General features: G+C 37.5%; 1 protein-coding gene across 3 annotated transcripts in view; it reads left to right on the top strand.

The window, feature by feature from the left end:
• Positions 1–23,536, top strand: part of SLC25A12 (solute carrier family 25 member 12) — a 50,061-nt gene that overhangs the window by 17,835 nt on the left and 8,690 nt on the right. For all 3 annotated transcript variants that reach the window (XM_061453402.1, XM_061453413.1, XM_061453421.1), the window contains 9 exons: positions 1,704–1,843; positions 4,463–4,609; positions 5,561–5,699; positions 7,043–7,136; positions 7,729–7,813; positions 12,150–12,234; positions 12,678–12,836; positions 15,818–15,870; positions 16,056–16,136. In XM_061453402.1, the coding sequence (XP_061309386.1) occupies positions 1,704–1,843; positions 4,463–4,609; positions 5,561–5,699; positions 7,043–7,136; positions 7,729–7,813; positions 12,150–12,234; positions 12,678–12,836; positions 15,818–15,870; positions 16,056–16,136 (983 nt within the window). The remainder of the gene's footprint in view (positions 1–1,703; positions 1,844–4,462; positions 4,610–5,560; positions 5,700–7,042; positions 7,137–7,728; positions 7,814–12,149; positions 12,235–12,677; positions 12,837–15,817; positions 15,871–16,055; positions 16,137–23,536) is intronic.

Here is a 23,536-nt window from a genome sequence, read left to right as displayed (position 1 = left end):
CTTAATAACCAAGCCAGTAGATACAATTAAGCAGGCCTGTCTCCTTTTGCCTTCACAATTTAGTGCCGTTTTGCTAGCTCAGTGGTGAGCTGCACTGTGTTTGTGTTTGTAGTATGTAAAGGCTCTAGGTAGCTTGGTCAGAAGCTGCAGTGAGTCAATGGTAGTTGGGGAGTTTAAATTTGCATCTCCTGGTTCCTTGATCTCTAGTAGTGATGAATAAATCTACAGGCAAAACTTTCAAAGGAAGTATAGCAAAATAAAATATTTTAGTACTATGTATTGGGTGCTTTACCTCTCACTTTCTTAACCCTTACCTTGCATATTAATACTGGTGAATAGATGCAGACAGTTACAAGTAGCAGGGTAGTTTTTTAAGTTTCTTGTTTGCCCAAACAACTTCTTTAGCATACCTTGCAGTGGAAACTATAAATTGCAGGTTTTTTACTATAGTCTATGTTTGACCTTTAAGTAAGGGTTAAATTACAGTTAAATCGCTAGCTATAATCTGCCCTTTGAATATGTAATCTCTAACCATGCTCTAGCTAAAGAATCCTATTTGGAATGTCCTTGTTCTGAGATGGATTCATTCTGAACATTTCCTTTCCTCCCTGAATAGGTAAAACTATGTAATGATTTGACAGGGTTTGATCTAGAACTAATAGAATGGCTATAGAATTGAAAGAATGAATGAATCAAATAGTCCTTTAGCATAGAGAAAGCAACACATTTACTCCAAGTAAATAGCTCTTGATGGAGTTATCAAATGTGATGTTTAATTTAGTTATTAGCAGGTTCTAGGTTGGTTGATAAAACCAAATTAATTCAGGTACTTTGAGGTAGATTTTGAAAAGTGTTCACGTGGTATGGATAGATACCTAGTTATACTATTTATGTGGTTGGATAGTCTGCACAAAAAGCAGGCTTGTTTTGCAGCATGGCGATGCTGTGTATGAATAATGCATGCTTTTTTTTTCAGATGAGGTTTTTGACAGAATTCAGATAATACATTTGGCATTGAGATTTCAGTTGTACAGTATACATATGAAGAATTTCATATTCTGAAATGACAGGTTTTTTCTTTACTTCATTAAAAAGAGGACATCTCTATCTTCACTTATCTTAAAACATTTTAATAACTGAGACTACCAATTATGTTTTATAGGATTTGATTTTTGTGCTAAGACCTTATCAAAAGCGTCTAATAAGGTGCTTTCTGCTGAGTTAATGATATGTTTTAGATGTCATTTCTTATACCTATCTTCAATAGACATATTCAGACAGTGTGATTGTAATAATCAAGGTTCAATCAAACCATACTCAGTATGACAAATATTGCATGAGATTGTAATGCAGGTATTCGTGCTCTTGATAAAGGGCTTAATTTGACTCCTAGCAGAGAGCCACTATTGATTTTTGTATCAGAATGCAAAATAGTTCTTATTTGTCATGTATGAGGGAAATTGCTTCTTAATTAAAACTAAATAAAATACTCACTCCAAGGTTTTATGCAGTAATACAAAAAGTATCACGTTGTGTTGAAAATGTGTTCTTACACAGGTCTGTAAAGGTTCAGTTAGCAATTATTCTTAACAAACTAAAACACTTCCTAAACAGCTGCTTAAAACATCATTTGTATCCTTCCTGGAATGTTTGTAGATTTACTGTACCCCAAAGCTCACTTCTTGTTTTTCCCTCCCCCAAAGCAAATGTCAAAGAAATATTTGAACAAACTATTATTCATCTTCAAATCCCGTTCAACTGGGACTGTGAGTTCATTCGACTGCATTTTGGACATAACAGGAAGAAGCATCTTAACTATTCAGAATTCAGTCAGTTTCTTCAGGTTAGTTATTAACCTTCTTCCAAAGTAGAATTGAAATTCATTTTCATTTCTAATAATACACTAATTTCATTATAAATTTGGATCTTATTCTGGTATTTCTCCATACCAGTTCTGTAAGCAGTATGTACTCATTGTGCCTTAACTTGAATACCATCCTATAAAAGAATGGAACTAAATACACTGTTTATGAAATTAACCGTTTTACTGATTGTTGTTTAACTGGATTGAGGGTCTGCTTTTTCTGTCATGGGAAATTAATAGTAAAATTAACCTCTGCCAGAGAAAGATAGCATCCTACATATAGCCAGTTGTTATTAACCATATAACCTCCCATATAAATGTTTTTGCTTCTTTAACGTTTCTTTTAGTGTATTTATCCTAATACTTACCCTTTTTTTTTCTCTCACTGGCGTGATTGGGAGTTTGATCTTAAATGCAGCCAACTTTGCAGGAGGCGTATCTCTTTCCTGAAATGTTGCTGAATCACCCTCTAGGGACCAGGCTTTAAAGGATTTCATTTAGAACCAGACTTTGTACTAAGTCAAAAAGTTACAGTAAAAATATAAAATGAATTGAAGGTTATACTAGAAGTTAAAAGAAGGCATCAGTTATAAAGGAAGAAAGGAGAGTAGGAGAAACGTACATTATAATTCATGAGAAAGGAGTTTGCAGAATTGTTGGTAGTTGCACTGAATTCCATAAATTAAGTTTTCTGTCTAGTGGACCTGAAGAAAAATAGATTATGCACTTCCAGGGCTAGCCTTTGCTGCAAAATAGTTTTGTCTTAAAAGTAGTGAGTGATAGATGTGCCTTAATACTATCTGTCATTATTGTCCAGCGTAAAAATAGATCATAGAATCATAGGACAGTTTGGGTTGGAAGAGACCTTTAAAGGTCATCTAGTGCAACCCTCTTGCAATGAGAGGGGGCATCTTCAACAAGATCAGGTTGCTCAGAGCCCTGTCCAACCTGACCTTAAATGTTTCCAGGGATGAAGCATCTTAACCTCTCTGGGCAACCTTTTCCAGTATTTTACCACCCTCACTGTAAATCTACCCTCTTTTCATTTAAAACCATTACCTCTTGTCCTACTAAGAAGTCTGTTCCTATCTTTCCTGTAAGTGCTGTTTCAGGACTGAAAGGTCTCAATAACATCTTCCCAGAGCCTTCTCTTCTCCAGGCTGAACAAGCCCAGCTCTCTCAGCCTGTTTGCATAGGAGAGGTCCTCCAGCCCTCCAAGCTTTTGTGGCCCTCCTCCCGGACTCACTACAGCAGGTCCATGTCTTTCCTGTACTGACCTGTATCTGGATCTAGAGCAGATTCTAGAAAAACATGTCTTAACTAAATAGGATCTGAAGTCTGTATTGTAAATCGAGATACTGGAGTTTGGCACAGACTTTCAAGGCTGCAGTATAACATGGTGTTACTTTTAAGGAATAAACTGTGTTCTGCCTTTAGTACCATGTATTTTAAGTGATCCCAAGCACAAATTTGGAATACTGGGCAGAAAAAGCCGCATTGCTTTTTTGTGTGGAACCTAACCCAGAACAAAGTGATAAATATCTGTTTTGATTTTATGCTTATTGCTCCAAGATACTCTTATGTCGGATACCGTAACCTTTTACTGTCTTCATATATTAAAAACCCTCTGTAGGGAAGGGTAGTACGGGCTGTAGTAATATCAATATGTATACGAGTTGGATATTGTTGCCCCTCATTTTAGATTAGGTTATGTTTCTTGTTTCTTATTTATCTTGTGGGGTTTGGACTTGGATCATAGCAGGCTTGTTGCACTCTGATCTAGAAAACCTTGATCTTGAGGTTAAGCAGTTGAGAACTTACTGTGAAGGTGATATAAGCTGGATAGTTAGACCTCTTCTTATTGTCTGTCAGTACATGGTTATTATTTTTGCTGCTTCTGGAAGTCTGAGTGGCAGCTGAATGTGCTTTATGTTTGCTTGAATAGAAGGAAACAACTTTTTCTGGACATAGAATTTACAACCATCATTATTATCTTGAGGTTAGGTTACTGCAGTGTGCTTTATATGAGGGTTTTTACAGATTGTATAGGAGTTTTAAATTGCCTGAAATGAGTGGCCATTTATGACATTATGGGAAGTAGCTGTTGGGGGCACTCTAAATCTGTATTATATAATTTTCACTGTCCTCCTGTTTATTTTCAAGTACTTTTCAATGAGTTAGTTTATAATAGCCCAGTCATATTTCATCTTGGATGTGCAGGAGATCAGTTCACTTCAGGTCTTTTAAGATCAATATCAGATGTTTCCCTAGCAGTTAAGTATTTAATAAAGGAATAGATAGCAGACAGGACATGGATATATGAAGTTTATTTCTCAGATCACTTAGAGAAAGTGTGTATTTCCTTACAGTTGAGCTGGGGCTTTTCCTTGACAGAGGAATGAATTTGTGGTTAAACTCAGTATGCAGACTTCTCATTTTACTTGAGCTGGCATTTAAGTTTAAACTGCAGTTGTGCTGTGGTCTACATGCATGGACATACTGAGGCATGCTATAAGAATCTGAAATAAGTGACATTTTTGTGAATACCTAAGTTATAGAGCTTGTTTCTAATCTGCTGTTTCTGAATGCTCATTCTAGGAGCTGCAGTTAGAACATGCAAGACAAGCCTTTGTATTGAAGGACAAAAATAAAAGTGGTATGATAACTGGGTTGGACTTCAATGACATCATGGTTACCCTTCGCTCACATATGCTTACTCCATTTGTGGAAGAAAATTTAGTTTCAGTAAGTGTAAATAAAAGTGCCTTGAATTCAGCATTTAATAGCTGTAATGTTTTAAGATGTTACTTCTTCTATGCCACTTTGTCTTCTCCTACCTGTTTGTCACTTCCTTGGTACTAGAGATTATCCCCATCATAACAGAGTGGACAGAGTGAAACATGGCAGCATTCCTTTGCTGCAGTAGTGGAAAAGTTTGGCAGTCTGGTTTACATGTTGGAAGCAGTTTGAGTTAGTCTACTAGACTTTTCACTAAAGCAAGGCAAACTGTACTTGGCACAGAAAGAACATTCATTTGGAACAAAAGCATCTGATTTTTATATTTGAATATATGACATCTCAAAAGGTGGAGACTAATTTCAGTTTTGTCTTTTTATGTATTCTTACATTCTTTTTCAGATCAGAATTCATAAAATCAGTGTGTAGATTCTAGAGGTAGAATGGTTACAGCTGAGATAGTTTGGCAAGATCTGTAGGTGAAGTAATGACGTAAAAGTTATAAACTAACAGTATATAGTATTAAAAGTATGTAAGAATGAAAGTTATAAAAATACAAAGGAATATCTTTTTATCTTACTATTTTCCCTATATATCTTGTGTTGTCTAACTAATAAAACATACCATCTTGTGTAAAATTTATAGTATCTACTAACTCTGGACTTGGAAATAGTCACTGCTGTATGTGATGCAATAAGTCAGTTAGTGCCTTTATCTGAAGTAGCATTTACATTCGTCTATTAGAAATAGAATATAAGAAAAACAGTGGCATATTTAGTACATGCATCAGATACATTGAATAATTATCTACTTAAATGATTATTTCCTGATTGTTTCCTAATGTTTTTACCAAAAAAGTAGTATCCCGTCTAACAATTCTGCCCTAATGTTTTTTATCAAAAAATATCTTAAAATTGCAGGAATGGAAAGAGATCTTTAATTCTTTCCTTATTTTTAAAGGTAGCTGGTGGAACCGTTTCACATCAGGTCAGCTTCTCCTATTTCAATGCATTTAATGCCCTTTTGAATAACATGGATATTGTTAGGAAAATCTACAGTAATATAGCAGGTACAAGAAAAGATGTTGAAGTCACAAAAGGTAAAGTATGTTTCCTACATTTTATTAGTGTTTTAGTTCTGTCCAATTTGTAATCTGTTATTGCACACGAGTTAAGGCAAGTTGGAAGCTGCAGTAGTATGCAAGGTTAGGGCTACTATGAAAAGTGTTTAAAGAGTGATTTTCATCCTCACAGGTTAGTGATAATTTTTAGCAAGCTCATTGAGGAGAAGAATTGGCCTTGTTGGCCTTATTAGTTTGAATGATTAACTTAAAATCAGTATGTTGTTGAGAATTTTACCACTCGTTGAAAAATTCTGGAAAGGGATTCATGGTTGCTTAGAAATAGAAAGGGAATGTGATAGAATGGGTTAAGTTTGAAAATCCATCATCAGTAATCCCCATGTTGGTTTAGCTCTAGTTACTTTATTCACAATTAAATATTTTTTAGAAAAATTGTAATTATTTATGAATTCTTAGTGCTTACTTGCCTGAGCGGTTTTATATATAGTTTATATCTGTTAGGACGTAGGTAATCTGTGTGCATATGAAAAGTTGCCATATTTCAGTCTTGCTGCAGGCATGAGTAGATTGCTTTCGTAGTCATTTTATGACAGATTTTATCACTGATTTTATTACCTGTATGGATGGGACCAGCCAAGTCTGTGTGTGGTGAAAAGCATGCCAAAAAAGCATCCCCCCCCCCCCCCATTCTTTGTTTGGGTTATGTTCATATGCTCTGCATACCTTTGTCCCTAAAGGAAAACATAAAATGCGTGTCCTCATCCTCCAAATTGTGCTAACAAATTGTCTAGCAATGTTTTTTGGTGCAGATGCGTAAATACATCTTGCTTGGATTTGTGTTGTGGAAAAAAAAGGAAGTGTGTTTTTACAGCTCAGACTTGTTTACTGCAGCTTGCCAATTATGTCATGAACCTGTCATATAATTTGGCTAGATGAATACCTAAACTTGGGGTCATTCGGAGCTAGCAGAGCAAAAAATCTGGACATGATGGCAATAGATGAGTCAGTTGCTCTTAAAACTGTGAATAATGGCCCATTATTCTGTTCTATTTCACAGAACTTTAGAAACAAGTGTCACAAATTGTGGGTGTGGTTTTATTAAGCTTGCTAATAAGAGGATTTTTTGTTGACTTTGAATTCTTACCTTAAATCGCAGTTGTGGAGTCAGACTTGATCTGTGATGCAAAGGCCTGTTTCAAGATAAATGTTCTCCTAAAGATATTTTTTTCCCTTTGCATAATGGATTTTGCTTCTTGGAGAGAGATTTCGTTTTGATGGTATTGAAGTTATTTGTGAGCGTTTAAAGAGGAAATTCGACAAATAATGCAATTACTTTATTTCTCTTTCTCTTTTGAATCCAGAGGAATTTACGCACTCTGCAATCCACTTCGCACAAATTACACCACTGGAAGTAGATATTCTCTACCAACTTGCTGATTTATACAGTGTTACTGGGTAACATAATTAATATTAGCATTTTACAGTTGTTTTCTGTGTGAAAGCTACTAATTTTCACCTTAATTTTGCAAAGTTTTGTATTATATTTCATTATCAGTAATTTATTCAATGTAAACTCACCTTGATGTGAGTTTTGTAAGTGAATTGTGTATATCAAACACAATTATTAGTTGTTATATTATAGGTAAACATTTAAAATAGCAAAATACATTACAGTAGTCCAAAAAGACTACAGTACGCTGGTATTATCAACTCTAAGTATTGTTGATGGTTTGCATGGGTCTTTAACACATGTGAAAACTTAGGTAGGAATAGATAGAAATAGGTTAATTTGTGTAGTATATCCCTTGTTCCTAGTTATAGGAATAATCCAGGCTCCCTTTATTTCCACTTGCAAGCTATGAGAATGCCCTTCTAATTCCAAGCATTTTTTATTGCAGTATAGCAGACTTCTTAGATGTGCATTCAGATGTGACAAGTGGGTTTTTTAAACTCAAGATGTATTCTGTGGGATGTGGCCAGGAATACAGTATTACTGGATTTGGTGTTTTATCTGCCGGTAATTTATTTTTCTCTGTCCTTTGTAAAGGCGCTTAACTATGGCAGATATAGAGAGAATAGCACCACTGGCAGAAGGTGCATTACCTTACAACTTGGCAGAACTCCAGAGGCAGGTAGGTAGAAAAAGAATAAAATTGTTAAAGTTAAGTGAATGTTTACGTATATTTACATGTGAAAAATAATAATAATACACTTTCGATAGGTTCTGAAACATGCTGTATGTATTGCTATTAGGATAGAAATCGGGCAGGCTATTGAGTATGCATCTAAACAAGGTACTAGATGTCATATTAGATTGGTCTGATGTGTGGCAGGGTAATCTAAAGCACAAATATAGGCTGGGTGGAGAATGGACTGGGGGCAGCCCTGAGAAGAAAGTCTTGGGGAGTTGGTTGACCTTGAAACAGTTACAAGCAGATTCAGAAAGGAGGGCATATATACATGGTGAATTACACGGTTTCATAATCAAAAAGTACATAGTCCAGTTGCACATAAGTGTTTATTATGCAAAACAAACCAAAAAATAGGATCTGATCTTAAAGGTTTCTGATGAGCAATCTTTTGTTTATTTTTGCTGTTAGAATTTAATGAGAAATTTTAATTCCACAGAGCTCTACATTCTGGAGTAAGGTTTGCAAGAAAATACAATGATATTCATCTGAACCAGTGCATTTTGCTCCAAGGATGTCTCCACATCCCTTTTCCCCCTGTAATACACAAAGGGAAGATTCTGAAGATCTTGTATGAGCATATCCCATTGTTCTGACTAAATACATCTTTGCGTACTCGGTAGATAAATGTAATTTTTCATCCTGAAGGTTCTCACTTTCTTGCAATGTCTGAACTACTTCAGTTCTCTTTCAGTCTGTGTTAAGAGTTTATGGAGTGCCTATCAAAACATCCAAGGGTCCTGATTCTCAAGGGGGCATTATTCTGGTTTGGGCTGGGTTCTGCTCCCAGCTGTCCACACCTTGCTTGGTACACAGACAGCTGGGCTCCTTAGGAATCAATTGCTGAACAGCCACATCTTGCAGCTCAGCATTTATGGCAATCTGACACTGGTGATGAGTTGTGTTAAAATGCTGCTCCCGAATTGCAGTGATTCAGCAACTGATTTGCAAGTAGCTCAGCCATCTGGGCTGTTGGGGCAGGAGGACATGCAGCTGGCAGCAGTACCTTTGTCAACCGTTCCAAGCTACACTGTTTCCCATAAAGTGAAGTTCAGATTCACTATCCTGCTGATGCCAGTGACAGATAGTACTGCTGCAGAGTGGCCTGAAGTAAAGTGGCAGTGTAGTGACAAAAGTCACCCATGCCTTATTAGCCACACGAGTATCCTGTATTTTCCAGTGGATGAGGAGACCCAAGAGTCTATCTGAAAATAAAAGCTTGTGTTTATAAAACGTCCTATGCATTCCTAGGCATATTGCAGAGGTTCTTTTAAGCAGTTATATCCACTACAAAATCTAGGATATGTATTAATGACAGGAAAATCTTGAAAGTTCAACTGCTATGATTAAAAAATTGTCCTATATGGAATATAGCAAGTCTTCCGTACATGGGACTGAGTGTATTTTGGTGACTGTTATTACAGGTGGATTTGATCATTTAGTTCTCTTTCAAACAAATTGGTCTGAAATGCAGTGTCTGCTCTGTTCTTAATGTTATGCTCTATTGTCCTTAAGCTATTAGGCATGTAAGCCAATTAAGTAAGTGTTCAAAACCTACTTAGTGGTAACAGTCTTCCTATGGAGTCCTGATGACAAGAATGATAGAATGGATTGACACAGAAATGTGTATACGTTTATCCAGACTAATGAGAAATAATTTTGATGAAGTTTTGTAATTACGTTCCTAACTGCCAACTTTGGTTTTAATCAGTGTCTTCGTATTCACCTTTATGACTAGACAAAATACTGACTTTTTTTATTTTACACTTCAGAACTACCTTTGTAACTTGGCATTGTTATAAAATGAGCTCACTGATAAAAGTTTTACTCATCAATAGAACAGAATATACTCTTTTCACACTCCTGGAGTAAGACATTATATTTTCATCCTAGTCTACATTCTGTGTTAAGAGAGGACAACAAAAAGCAAAGTAATTTAATTTTCTTTTATTTATAAGGAACAGTCTTTTAATAGACCTTTTCCTAAGTGAACCTTATATTACCTTATATAACTGTATTAATAAAATGAAAGATATCCCTTCCTGGAAGAGGGAATATCATCTCAGAGAGGTCCAGCTGTCCCTGAAAAATAAAACCAAGTCTGTAATTATTTGTGTATGATTTTAAAATTCCTTCTTAAAGGAAGATCTACATTTTTACATAAAGTAATTCTATGTAGGTTTGCTGGAAATGGAAATTAACTTGCTTTCAACCATGTTTACTCTGTTGTCAATTTTTTTTCATTGTGTGAGATTTTCTTAAAGCCTAGCAGCTGAATATCCTATGGGGATGACAGCTACAGTAATTTTCTGTTTATAAATATTCATGATTTGAAAGCTATAGCATTAATTACATTCATTTACATACCCATCTGAACACACAAGTAAACTGCAAACTTTGTGAACACTTATTTAATAATATAAAAGTGACATTTCCTTCAGAGTTTGATTTTTAACATCCAGTGATGTACTCAATAAGACTAATGTCTGAATATAATGATTCTGTGATTGAATTTTGATGAGTACTGTGTGGAGCTTAGGAAAAGAATAACCTTAAAACAGCTAAAAAGAAGCAGGTGTGCTATAGCAGGAGAAAATTTTTGTGTAAGGAAGAATGACTTCTAAGCCTTTGTGGAGTATTACTATTGTGTGTGTCTTTTATTTACATCAATCAAAAGGAATATCTCTGTATTTTAGGATTTTTTTTGTGTGTGTGTATGATTATTTTGATTTTATTGTGAACTTTTGTTTTTTAGATAGAAAAATTTGGTGTTTTGAGAATAGTGAGGACATTAATCAGATTTATTGTTTCTGATTGCTTGTAAAGGCAATACATTTGATTTAAGCGTATGTGCACTTCATCATTTTGATGCTACCTAGAATTTCCCAGTTCTTCTCTGTTAAGATATGTTGCTGGGAGAGGAAAATGTCATGTGGAAGCAAATGATGTTAGGTGTATCTTTTTCTTCTGTAGAAAAACTGTATAAAATATAATTCATGTTTTTTATCACATGTAATGATCGCAGGTAATGACAGGTAAAGATCACATCTTAGTCTTATGGGCTTTTGTTCTACATTTTGTACATACAGTGTAACATTATGTGATAAAGGCAGGTTTTTGCACATCCAGTGTAATACCAGTCCAAACAGAGTAGCTTACACTGAGGTACCTGCTGTCTTTCTGTGGATATTTCACTTTTCAGAGCTTCAATAACTTGAACTTAACTTAGTTAAGTAGCCTTGCTGAGTTAACTGGGAAATGCACATGTGATAATCTTTGTGAAGAGTTCATAGTGTGCATCAGAGCAAAGCCTTCCATAGCAGTTTGTGGTCTGTATATATTCCAGCTGTGCAGTCAGGAGCGCATCTGCTAATGGCACAGGGTGCTTTTAAGAAAAACAGGTTTGTTCTGGGGAGATGGGCTTTCATATGGAATTTAACAGTTAATATCTTGGCCAGTAATATAGCCTAGCCAAGTTATACTGCATAACAAATTCTTTTCTTGTCCTCTTGTTTGTGTTTGGAAGAAAATTTGGTCCATGATCTGTACGCTGTAGTGCAAGTTTGTGGACACTTACATCTTGCTTATCAGTTACCTTGTTTCTAATAACCATCTAATAATATGAGTCTCTGCAAATATTTTCTGTGCAGGCCTATATTTAATTAGAACACTATACATTTATAATAGTGTGTGTGATTGAAGTGAGGGAGGTCATCATTGTGCTTGTAAATTAGCAGCTGCCTGAAAAAGACTTGTGGAGAATACTTTGAGAAATAATTGACTTTTTACTGTTTTGAAGACATCAAATGTCATGGTTTTGCTATGTATTAATGTATATGTAACCTTAAAATATATCCCATCTTGATAGATGCTGTCTGTGAAATACTGAATTCCTTTTGATGTAATGAGTTTTATTTGAGCCAAAAGGGGGAGATAGATGCCACACAAACTCAAAGGCAACAGAATGGAAAGTAGCAAAGTTGATTGGATTTTCTGTCTGCTTTTTCTTGACCATATTTGTTTTAGTTATACTAGGAATATATAAGGAAGAATATTTTCTGAAAGGAGTATTTGAAAAAAGTGCTTCATTTATTAGGCGTAATGGAAGTTATATAGTAACTATTTTTTTCCTCCATAACGTAAAGCTACCAATTTTTATCATATTCTTTCTGTACCATTATAAAAGCCCATTCACAAGCATCTTTGTTTTCCCCTGCAGATTTTCAAGTGCTTTATATGTCCTTTTTCCTTTTTTTTTTTTTTGTTCCCTCTCACACAGCAATCTTTTGGAGAGTTTGGCAGGCCTATCTGGCTCCAGGTAGCAGAGTCAGCTTACAGGTTCACTTTGGGCTCAGTTGCTGGAGGTGAGTAATATTTCCGTTTTCAAGTTTAGGTTAGTTTAACACTGTCTTGCCAGAATACTCGGTCTCATCTACGATGCATTTCTTGGTTATAAACGTGAAGAACTGTAGGGTGGAGCTGCTTCTGGTTATGCCACTCCCTTTCTTTCCTTAATGCTTCTGTTCTGGTATCTCTCCACAGTCCTCTGAAATTACACCAGTAATGAAATTCCTTACTAATAGTTCAGATTGTTTTACACACCTTGTTTTAAGTAACTGTAATTCATTCTCCTTGAGACTTTTTTCTAGACTTTTAGTATTGTCCTCTCTTTCTTCCAAAACATCAGAGATCTTACCAGCTTATGTATTCTTTGTATTTAAATAAATATTGTAGAAAATCATCATAAAAATAATGTACTACACCAACAATGGTAGTGCAGAAACAATACTTAAATGTTTCCTTACAGCTGTTGGTGCAACTGCGGTATATCCCATAGACCTGGTGAAAACTCGTATGCAGAATCAGCGCTCCACTGGTTCAGTCGTAGGAGAGTTGATGTATAAAAACAGTTTTGACTGCTTTAAAAAGGTTTTGCGTTTTGAAGGCTTTTTTGGTCTTTACAGAGGTAAGTGAATAAAAAATAAATTATACCAAGTCAGGGATTTTCTGCCTCTTTTCTAATACCTCAGCACCTAGTTTCTTAGGGGAAAACCAGGAAACTTGATATCATATACAATTTTGCTTCTGTTTCATAAAACTCAATATGTATCTTCCCTTGAGCACTGTTCATCGTAAGGAATTGCTGGAAAAACTGGACGTATTTTTGTTACTGATTTGCTCTGTGCTGCTTAGGTTGTTTAAAGTCCTAATTTCTGAGATGAGTGTTGTGGACATGATTGTTAGCTCACAAATTGAGGACTGTAACTTTTGGCTGGTGATAAATATCAGAGGGAGATTAGCATGTGAGGAATAAAGGTCCATTTTACTGCAAATATTTTTTGTTAAGAGACAAAAGACAGTAATTTTGTAATGTACCTGTCAACTGGATGCCAGTTCTGGCTCATATTTTTGCAGGTGGTAGGACTTGTTTTGTCCTGTGGACAAGAAATTGAATCCTGCTGTTGTATTATGTTGCTCTATTTTACTTTAAATATCAATAGTGGAACTCATAAAAGTTGTGATAGAAAGAAAAAAAAAACAATTAAAAACCCCTCCTCTAAAATACAGGTTAAGAATTCAAAGCAACTTTAATCAGTTTTATCAGTTAGACTGAAAGATATATCTTGTTTTAGCTTAGAAGATTCTGAAGGCTTTTTCTCACATCAGTAAAGTGACTTACATAGAAGGTCCATGCTAGTTAGTCCTCTGAAATCAATATTTAGTTGAATTCTCTATTTTTAATTGTCATTTCACCTAAATGATGATGTGTGCAGTTATCATAAGGATCAGTAAAGTATTTATAAATTGGCACATGTTTGTTTTTTAGTTGGAGAAAGTGACTTCTGTGATGGTCACAGCCTTTTTTTCTGCTTTGCAACATGTTCTGTCAATGAAGACACTGAACAATGTCCTTTAAGGACAATATCTGGGAGGTTTTTGCATGTGAAAGTCTGTGTATTCTGGCTAAAGAATTCTTTGTAATCTTGCAGGATTTTGATATGCAAGTGAGTAGAGGAGGAATATGTCAGTGAAAATGTTGATGAAATGGCTGTAATCTCCATAAATAACGTCTTACTGGTGAATTGTTTTTCTTTTTTGTTGCTAAATCTTTTGCAACAGCAAATACTCCATGAGTTACATTTATGAGACTATTTCTACAGTGCTGTTCTATGGTACTGTTTTCTTTCTCTTCCCCCCAACCACGTTTGCACGGCAGCTTCTAAACCTGATCATTTGTTATTTTTATTTTCTAACCTTTCTCAAACACTTTGAAATCAAGGATAATTCCATTAATGAGTTGGAACCAGTGCTTTACGCTTGAGAAAAAATGTGCTTGTTTGAGAGCATGTCAGTTTGTTAAACTATTTAATAGTCTGTATAATAATTGTCTTTAGGATTGTTTAGTGTAAGAAGTTGCTTTGAAAATACTACAGTTAATGGTCAGCATGTTACATCTTGGACTGATACAATTATATGGTCTGTGTAGTATATTAAAGTAATCAACAGAATTATTTTTAGAGTTGGCTAAAGTCCTTCACTCAACGATGCAGGTTCTCTGGTACACCAAATATGTGTGCCCAATGAGTTCAGCTGCCTAGAAGGGGGGATTGTCTTGTGTTTTGTCTGGTAGTTTTGGGTTTTTAAAGTGTAGGCACTGCAGAGCTGGATTTTCTTTTCATGGTAGATCGAAGATTCAGGTTGGGAGGGCAGCATTTCTTTTGTTATTGTCAACCTTTCTTTGTATTTAATAACTACCTTTCCTCAGCATAGTAAGTCTGTAAATCACATAGAAAGTATTATGTTGGAAGAAAACACTACGCTACGTATATTAACTGCTGCTCTTTCTATTTAGGTACCTTTGCTCTGAGCTTCCTTTTAAGGAAGTAGTATAAAAATTCTGCAGGCTGAGTACTTTTGGTAATTTTGAACATTTAAAAATGAATTTTTAGTTATTATTCTTTTCACTTAAAGGGTAGTGGAAAGCTGCATTGTATGAAAATAACAGTTTTATTCCTGTTATCTCTGATATAATTAGTGGGGGATTTTTGTTAGGTAACTGGCAAACACTTCTGAAAACCTGATATTCTGTAACCATGGAATAACATTAGGAAGTGACCACTTCTTAGAAAAATAAGCCCTTTAAGGTTTATGACCTATCAATATGCCAAAAGGATTATGGCAAAAATGTATTTAAAAATAAAAGATGCTGTTATGATCTTGTATGTTAGGAAGTTAAGACTGCCATCTACTGATTTTTTTCTTAAACCTATTAGTTCCTAGAAAAGTGTATGTGCAGTGTATGGAAGTTCATTTTGGTAGTAGCTATTTTTCAAGAACAAGGTCCTTTTCAGGATAGGTTTCTCTTCATTAAGGCTTCCTCTGGGTGAGATAAAAAATACTTAACAGTAATAGGGTTTAAAGAAGTTCCTGCTACCATGTTGGACTGAACAAAAGAAAATCCTTTTCATGCTTAGTTGACCGGAGCCTTCAGAAAACTCAGGTCAGTGAATCAAGTAAAAGTGAGTTGATCATTTATCAGTCATGTATGTCTCACAATTACTCTCCTACTTTAAACAGTGATTGTAAGGTTTAGGGGAAAATGATACTAAGTTGCTAAAAAAGTCAAATGAATTCTTATGTAATAGACATATCTAAGGTGTATGTTCAGTCCTTACCTTTTTTTACTTCTGTACAGCAACAGCATTAGGCTTGACTTGGTTGTGGAAGGCAGATCTGGTCGCCCTTTTTATTACCATGTTCAACAGAGATCTTAACATAAAATTGGGTGGTATGAATATGTAGTGCTCTAGCAGCATCACACACTTAAATGACATCCACCTCAAAGGATATCCCATGTGCAGAAAGGCATTTCTGTAGCGCTCTTATAAAATGCTAGTTTCTCTATTAGGAAGATAATGTTGCCTTATGATGTCTTTGTTTCTATAGGCTTGTTACCACAGCTGATAGGTGTTGCTCCAGAAAAGGCTATTAAGCTAACTGTACGTACCTTTTTTTTTTCTGGCATCCTTTTGTTTGTTAACATAACAGGATTTATTTCCTAAAATGTGTGAAAGATGACCACTTACAAGCACTCTAATACATATGGTTGCAGATGTACTTGATGTCTCTTAGTAAGGAGGAAAAATAACTTAAAATTGTGTGTAATGTATTGTATCGTTACTAGGTTAATGACTTTGTCCGAGACAAATTTACTAAGAAAGATGGTTCCATTCCACTTCCTGCAGAGGTCCTTGCTGGAGGCTGTGTAAGTATCCATCCTGTATTCCCAGGGAAAAATTATTCTTGTTTTCTGTTTGGAAATATTTGCATACTTCTGAGCTGAGTTCCCTTGGAATTATGTCCTTCATCAACTTCTTTTGGCCCAGTTTCTTTTTCAGTTTCAGCAATGGTTTTATTCACAAAAGGCTAAAGAGAGGGGATCTTTTCTCCCTGTCCATACTTTTGCCTGGGTTGTTGTTCATGGTTAGTTTGGAAAGATATAATCCTTTGAGAAAGGATTATAGAGATGATGTTTGATTTTCCTTCAGGGCTAGAACAATGTAGAAGATCTATTTCTTGCTGAAGTTTTTAAGAAGGAAAAGAAATACACTCTTCATCTTGCTATATGCGAATTTTTTTATTAGCAAAAATGTGGAAAACCAGAATGATGTAGTCTTGCTTTTCAGGTAACAGGTATGAGCAAATTTTCTGTTTAAATGACTTTGTATAAAATCCAGCCATGTTACTCCAGAAGCGAACTACATCCATCATCTAAATACAGCTCAAAACCAAATTGTGTTTTTGTTGAGATTGAGGGCTGTAATTCAATGGGTCTCTTAACAATCTGTAAGTGGTTTGAATTGATATTGATGATAGATCTCTTTTGGTTTTGCACATTGGCTGATTTCATTTGTGGGATTCCCCAACAGTTGTTATCCCTATAAAATGTTTAAGGCTTGAGTTAGGTTTCTTTTGTAGCAGAGAACACTAATAACTTCCAGTTGAGTAGGCTGACAGGCTGGTATAAAACCTCCTCTGCTTACAAAAAAACCGGGGGCAGAAAGGTTGTTGACCTCTGCAAACTTTTAATTCAAAGAAGCAGCCCTGAAGGGAGGCTGCGTATAGTTCTGCCTGATTGAATTTGGCAGCCTAGTACATGCTTGAGTCTTCACCTGTCAGTGTATAAAGTTTATTTTCTGAGAAATGTGAGAAAGCAGCTGTGATGTATAGCTAGCAGAAGACGAAACTTTTTCTGGAAAGCTCAATAACACAAAAGGACATACAAGGCATTTGTAACTGAAGTGAATATAATTCATTAGTGTTTTTCTCGGTGCTTAAATTAATAATTAAAATCAAGCATCTGATAATCAGTTTTATTATTTTATGTTCTTTTTTACTGAAATATTATTTGGTTGGGGTGAGGCTACCTTTCTTCATTATTTCTGTATTCCTTCTCTCTCTGTTAATACAAAAGGATGGGTTACTGTGGGACTGTCTGGATTTCATATATTTTTAAATTATTTTCAGTACCTGGATGTGGGTAACAGTTTTTTTTTTGGCTTTTCTTTATTGTTTAACACTTAAATATTTTACTAATAGAATCATAGAACCATAGAATAGTTAGGGTTGGAAGGGACCTTAAGATCATCAAGTTCCAACCCCCTACCATGGGCAGGGACACCTCACACTAAACCATGTCACCCAAGGCCTCGTCCAACCTGGTCTTGAACACTGCCAGGGATGGAGCATTCACAACTTCCCTGGGCAACCCATTCCAGTGCCTCACCACCCTCATGGTAAAGAACTTCCTCCTTATATCCAATCTAAACTTCCCCTGTTTAAGTTTGAACCCGTTACCCCTTGTCCTATCACTACAGTCCTTAATGAAGAGTCCCTCCGCAGCATCTCTATAGCCCCCCTTCAGATACTGGAAGGCTGCTATGAGGTCTTCATGCAGTCTTCTCCAGCCTGAACAGCCCCAACTTTCTCAGCCTGTCTTCATACAGGGGGTGCTCCAGCCCCCTGATCATCCTTGTGGCCCTCCTCTGGACTTGTTCCAACAGTTCCATGTTTTTTTTATGTTGAGGACATCGGAACTGTACGCAAAACTCCAAGTGAAGTCTCACTTGGAGACCAATAGTTCACTACTAATATAGGCTAAATTCAAAACATGCTTTTAACCTTGTCATAAAATCAGAAGGAGCAGCATTATGCTCTTATATAGTTCTCAGATGTACTTATTATTATCTCTCTCATTTGCCTGTGTTTAGTGCTGAACCTTTTCCTGTTTAACAGGAATAATGCACGTTTTCAACATTTCTGGTTTGGAACTGATAGTGGATGAGCAAAATGAGTGAGCCGTATTTTCAGCCCCTTTATAGAGATTACAGGAGAAGCCTTCCTGACCTTTGAAGGCCCACCCTCTTGTGAGCTGTACAAAAGCACATTGTGCATGCTACAGTCCTCGACAATGAGTCAAAAAAATCCTTGTGAGGAAATGGAGACAGCTTGGGCAAGGCTCCAGCAGACCTAGCAGATTCTCCTCTCTGGCTGGCAGTGCCATATCAAATCTAATGTATGGTGTTACAGTCTTTCAAGACCCACACGTGAGGACAAGTGAATCCTCTGATAGTAGTGATTTAAAAGAACCTGTGTAGTCTGTTCATTATCTCAGCTCTGGAGTGTCTGTAAAAAGTGCTACTCCGTCCAGCAAAGAGGCTACCCATAGGCACGTGCTTCCTTCAGAAACAGTAACTCCAAGTGACTGGATCTCTTGGGCCAAAATCTTACTTGTCAGGCTCCAATTATAATCATCTCCTATAAGGTTATGGAATAAACTCCCGTTCCCACTAAGAGGAAATGTCTTAATTCTTGTAGCTGTTAACAAAGATGCTGCCCATGCAGTGGCCTGTTTACATGGTCAGCTGCCTGTCTGTTGTGTTTCCTTCCTTACTGCAGGGTAGGGACCTCCCGCAAGTAGCCTGTGCCCTGTGCTCCTTGAAACCTACCTGCTAGCCGCTGGGCAATGTAAATGTCATTGGGAAGTGTAGGGTCTGCTCTGTCAGAGCCCAGATATTCCCAGCTGCTCTCAAGCTGTAGCTATATTTGAGCACTGCAGAACAGCTATGCGGGGCAGCTCAGTTACAGTGGATCAGGTCATACCTGTCAATGAAAGGACTCTGATCCCTGGTGGATGAAACTGATATCCCGTCTTCCTACCTTCCTGAGAGTATGCTGGTTTGTTAATCATCAACAGCGCTATCCACACTTATGCATGTTCAGAGCAAGCAATTTCTGTCCCTACTGTTACTGTAATTAATTGAATTACATTTCATTGTAATTCAGTCATTAGCCTGCATTCCTGCCTTTGGAGTTTTCAGCTATCAGTAGCTTTGAGTTGCAGGGAGATTGAGGCTTTGCTAATAATTTCCTGTATCCTGACAGTGGCTGGGGAAGCAGGGAGTGCATACCTGATACAGACAGTGCTTCTCAAAGGAGCTTACACGCATGACGCATGTGACTGCATCATGAAGGGCAAGGTGCTGTAGGGCAACTCTGTTCTCAGTTGGGAAGCAGTGTTGAAGTAGACATCTAATGTTACATAAATGATTCATAAATACTGTTACTGTAGGTAAAGATGCTGTGATTTTTAAGCTGTAATTTCTCTGAGTTACATGGGAAGAAATGGACTCTTCCCATTATTCAGTGTGCATGGTGCTTAGCGTTTTGAATGGATGAATCTTGTTTGATCAAAAGACATTTCCGATTTGCGCTACAGGAAGGAAGCAGATGTGGAGTGCCAGGCAGAAAAGGTCTAAGAACCCTTCTTGGGGGTGTAAACAGTGCATCTGTTGATGATTAGGGGTTGGGAGGAGTGTGTGTACATGTCTGCACATGCATACACATCAAGGTCCAAATTTACCATTGATTTTAATACTTTTACATATTTAAACATTAAATGTAACATTTAGTCTAAATATTTTGGTCATACTTGTAAAAAGAATTTTCATATGTATTTATACATATATATACACATACACGCAAACATGTTAACTTATCAGGCAAATAGGAATGTGTCAAATATTTATTTTTGAAAAAATGATTTAAAATGTCACTGGTTTATTTAACAAACATAAAATACAGAATTATAGCTGTCAGGCTACTTTGAAATCTTGAAGATGCTACTTCTTTTAATATACTTTAAACAGATAAAATTAGAAGCAGAATTAAACTTTACTGCTTTATCCTGATCTCTGTTGTGGACATTTAAAGTTAGGGATAAAATTATTGTTTAGTAAGAGACATTAAGCTTAGTGTAGGTGCATGAACAATGACAGCTTTGCTATGAGAAAGAAGTGCAAGTTCTTTTGATGTTTTTAAACCAGGCTTTTTAAAGTAACACCTTGTTTTAGCTGCTTGTAAGGGACATAGTTGTGGTCCAGGATGTGGTGGTTTCAAAAAGGAAGGAAGGAAGGGCCTGAAATAGGCCTCTCCCCCTTTGTAGCATATGCCTTTCGGGTGGAATTGGAAAGGGCAAGAGGTCTCATGTTGCAGGGTCATTTGTGTATTTCCTTCAGCCTTTGGCATGTCATGGGGCGTTTGCTGTGGGATCTCAAACTACATCTTTTCTCACATAACCTTTGCTGTCAGATTTAGTTCCTTTATTTGCTCCTTGTGGAGTTATTTTACATGACATTAAGGTTAAGTAGACATTTTTATTACTGGTATTTTTTTATGTGTATGAATAACCTCCATTCAGAAACAAATTTGTCAACCTTTTTAAAAGTGTCTGTTGTAATTTATGTGTGAAGAGAGGTTTTGGGGAGGGGGGGGGGGGAAATCTAGATTTAGTGCACCTTCTCCAAAAGAAGTTCAAGGACTGCAATGTATACTTCTGTGTGTATATATATGTGCACGTGTATTTAACATACATAGCTGACAGCTGGAGTAAAATACTTTGAAAAAGAATGATGATGATTGCCAGTGATTGCACAGAAGCATGGAGAATTGCATTGCAACCCTCCATGCTGCTAGTTCATTTTTATTTGGAGATCCTTTGTGCTATTCTGCTCTGCATCCTCTTCTGGGGAGTGCTGTTCCTCTGCTCCCCAGGCAACACTTGCCCCTGCCTCACCCATTCTGTGTCAGATAGATAGGCAATCCTTTACTTAAAAAACGCACACAAATGAAAAATAAGTCACATTTTTTTTTTTTCTAAGTACACAATGAAAAAGTGAGGGTTTTTTGTGTTACATAGAATCATAGAATAGTTAGGGCTGGAAAGGACCTTTAGATCATCTATTTCCAATCCCTCTGCCATGGGCAGGGACACCTCACACTAAACCATGCCACCCAAGGCTTCGTCCAGCCTGGCCTTGAACACCGCCAGGGATGGAGCATTCACAACTTCCCTGGGCAGCCCATTCCGGTGCCTCACCACCCTCATGGTAAAGAACTTCTTCCTTATATCCAATCTAAACTTCCCCTGTTTAAGTTTTAACCCGATACCCCTTGTCCTGTCACTACAGTCCTTAATGAAGAGTCCCTCCCCAGCATCCTTATAGCCCCCTTCAGATACTGGAAGGCTGCTATGAGGTCTCCATGCAGCCTTCTCTTCTCCAGGCTGAACAGCCCCAACTTTCTCAGCCTGTCTTCATACAGGAGGTGCTCCAGTCCCCTGATCATCCTCGTGGCCCTTCTCTGGACTTGTTCCAACAGTTCCATGTCCTTTTTATGTTGAGGACACCAGAACTGCACACAATACTCCAAGTGAGGTCTCACAAGAGCAGAGTAGGGGGGCAGGATCACCTCCTTCAACCTGCTGGTCACGTTCCTTTTGATGCAGCCCATGATACGGTTGGCTTTCTGGGCTGCGAGCAGACATTGAAGCTGGCTCATGTTAATTTTTCATCAACCAACACCCCCAAGTCCTTCTCTTCAGGGCTGCTCTGAATCTCTTCTCTGCCCAACCTGTAGCTGTGCCTGGGATTGCTCCGACCCAGATGTAGGACCTTGCACTTGGCATGGTTAAACCTCATGAGGTTGGCATCAGCCCACCTCACAAGGGTGTCAAGGTCCCTCTGGATGGCATTCCTTCTCTCCAGGGTATCAACCTAACAACACAGCTTGGTGTCATCGGTAGACTTGCTGAGGGTGCACTCAATCTCACTGTCCGTGTCAGCGACAAAGATGTTGAACAAGACCGGTCCCAACACCGATCCCTGAGGGACACCACTCGTTACTGGTCTCCAGCTGGACACTGAGCCATTGACCACAACTCTTTGTGTGTGGCCATCCGGCCAGTTCTTTATCCACCGAGTGGTCCATCCATCAAATTGATGTCTCTCCAATTTAGAGACAAGGATGTCCTGTGGGACAGTGTCAAAAGCTTTGCACAAGTCCAGGTAGATGACATCAACTGCTCTACCCCTGTCCATCAGTTCTGTAGCCCCATCATAGAAGGCCACCAAATTGGTCAGGCAGGATTTCCCCTTAGTGAAGCTATGCTGGCTGTCACCAAGCACCTTGTTGTTTTTCATGTGCCTTAGCATGCCTTCCAGGAGAATCTGCTCCAAGATTTGCCAGGCACGGAGGTGAGACTGACTGGTCTGTAATTCCCCGGGTCATCCATTTTCCCCTTCTTGAAAATGAGGGTTATATTTCCCTTTTTCCAGTCATTGGGAACTTCACCTGACTGCTATGATTTCTCAGATATGATGGCCAGCGGCTTCGCAACTTCATTTGCCAGCGCCTTCAGGACCCACAGATGGATTTCATCAGGACCCATGGACTTGTGCATGTTCAGGTTCTTAAGATGGTCTCGAACCAGATTCTCTCTTACAGTGGGCCCAAGGTCTTCATTCTCACAGTCCCTGTGTCTGCCTTCCAAGACTTGGGTGCTTTGGTCAGAGCATTTGCCAGTGAAGACCGAGGCAAAGAAGTCATTCAGAATCTCGGCCTTCTCCAAATCCAGGGTAGCCAGTTGTCCTGGTAACTTCTGGAGAGGGCCCACATTGTCCCTAGTCTGTCTTTTATTTGCAATGTACCTATAGAATCCCTTCCTGTTATCCTTCACATCCCTAGCCAAGTTTAATTCTAACTGGGCCTTAGCTTTCCTAACCTGGTCCCTAGCTTCCCGGACAACATCCCTGTATTCTCCCAGGCCTCCTGTCCTTGCTTCTACCTTTTATAATCCTCCACCTTTTATAAGCCTCTTTTTTCCTTCGAAGTTTCCTCAGCAGTTCCTTATCCATCCAAGGATACATATTCTGTATTAAAATCGATGTTTGTCTTAACTGTACTTGTGAAGGACCTTATTCATTCGTGCAACTCCACTGAATTCAGTGCCTAAGTGTGAGTTAAATCGCTGCTCTGCTGAAAAGTTTGCTGAACTCCAAGTGTAACAGTATGAAAAGTCAAGACTCGAATAGAAGTATATATTGCTGATAGGGAGCATTTAACATGGTATCTTGACACTTAAGGCTCTTTTTGAGAAAGCTGCTTGTTGAAGTTTGTCAACGCTGTGAATACTCAGAGTTCAAAGTGTAATTAAGAGCTTTTCAAATGGTTTTATACTGATAATACAAGCATATGCTAGGGCTTTCCTTATATTTTATTTCGCTCAATAACCACCATCAGGTCATATTTTAATATTAATATTATAAT

Source organism: Pezoporus flaviventris, unplaced genomic scaffold (assembly GCF_033815535.1).
Source record: "Pezoporus flaviventris isolate CSIRO_AGI_PZ_B2104156 unplaced genomic scaffold, CSIRO_AGI_Pfla_v1 ptg000001l, whole genome shotgun sequence".
In the NCBI taxonomy this organism is placed as follows: Eukaryota; Metazoa; Chordata; class Aves; order Psittaciformes; family Psittacidae; genus Pezoporus; species Pezoporus flaviventris.
This window is presented reverse-complemented; position numbering and strand designations above follow the sequence as displayed.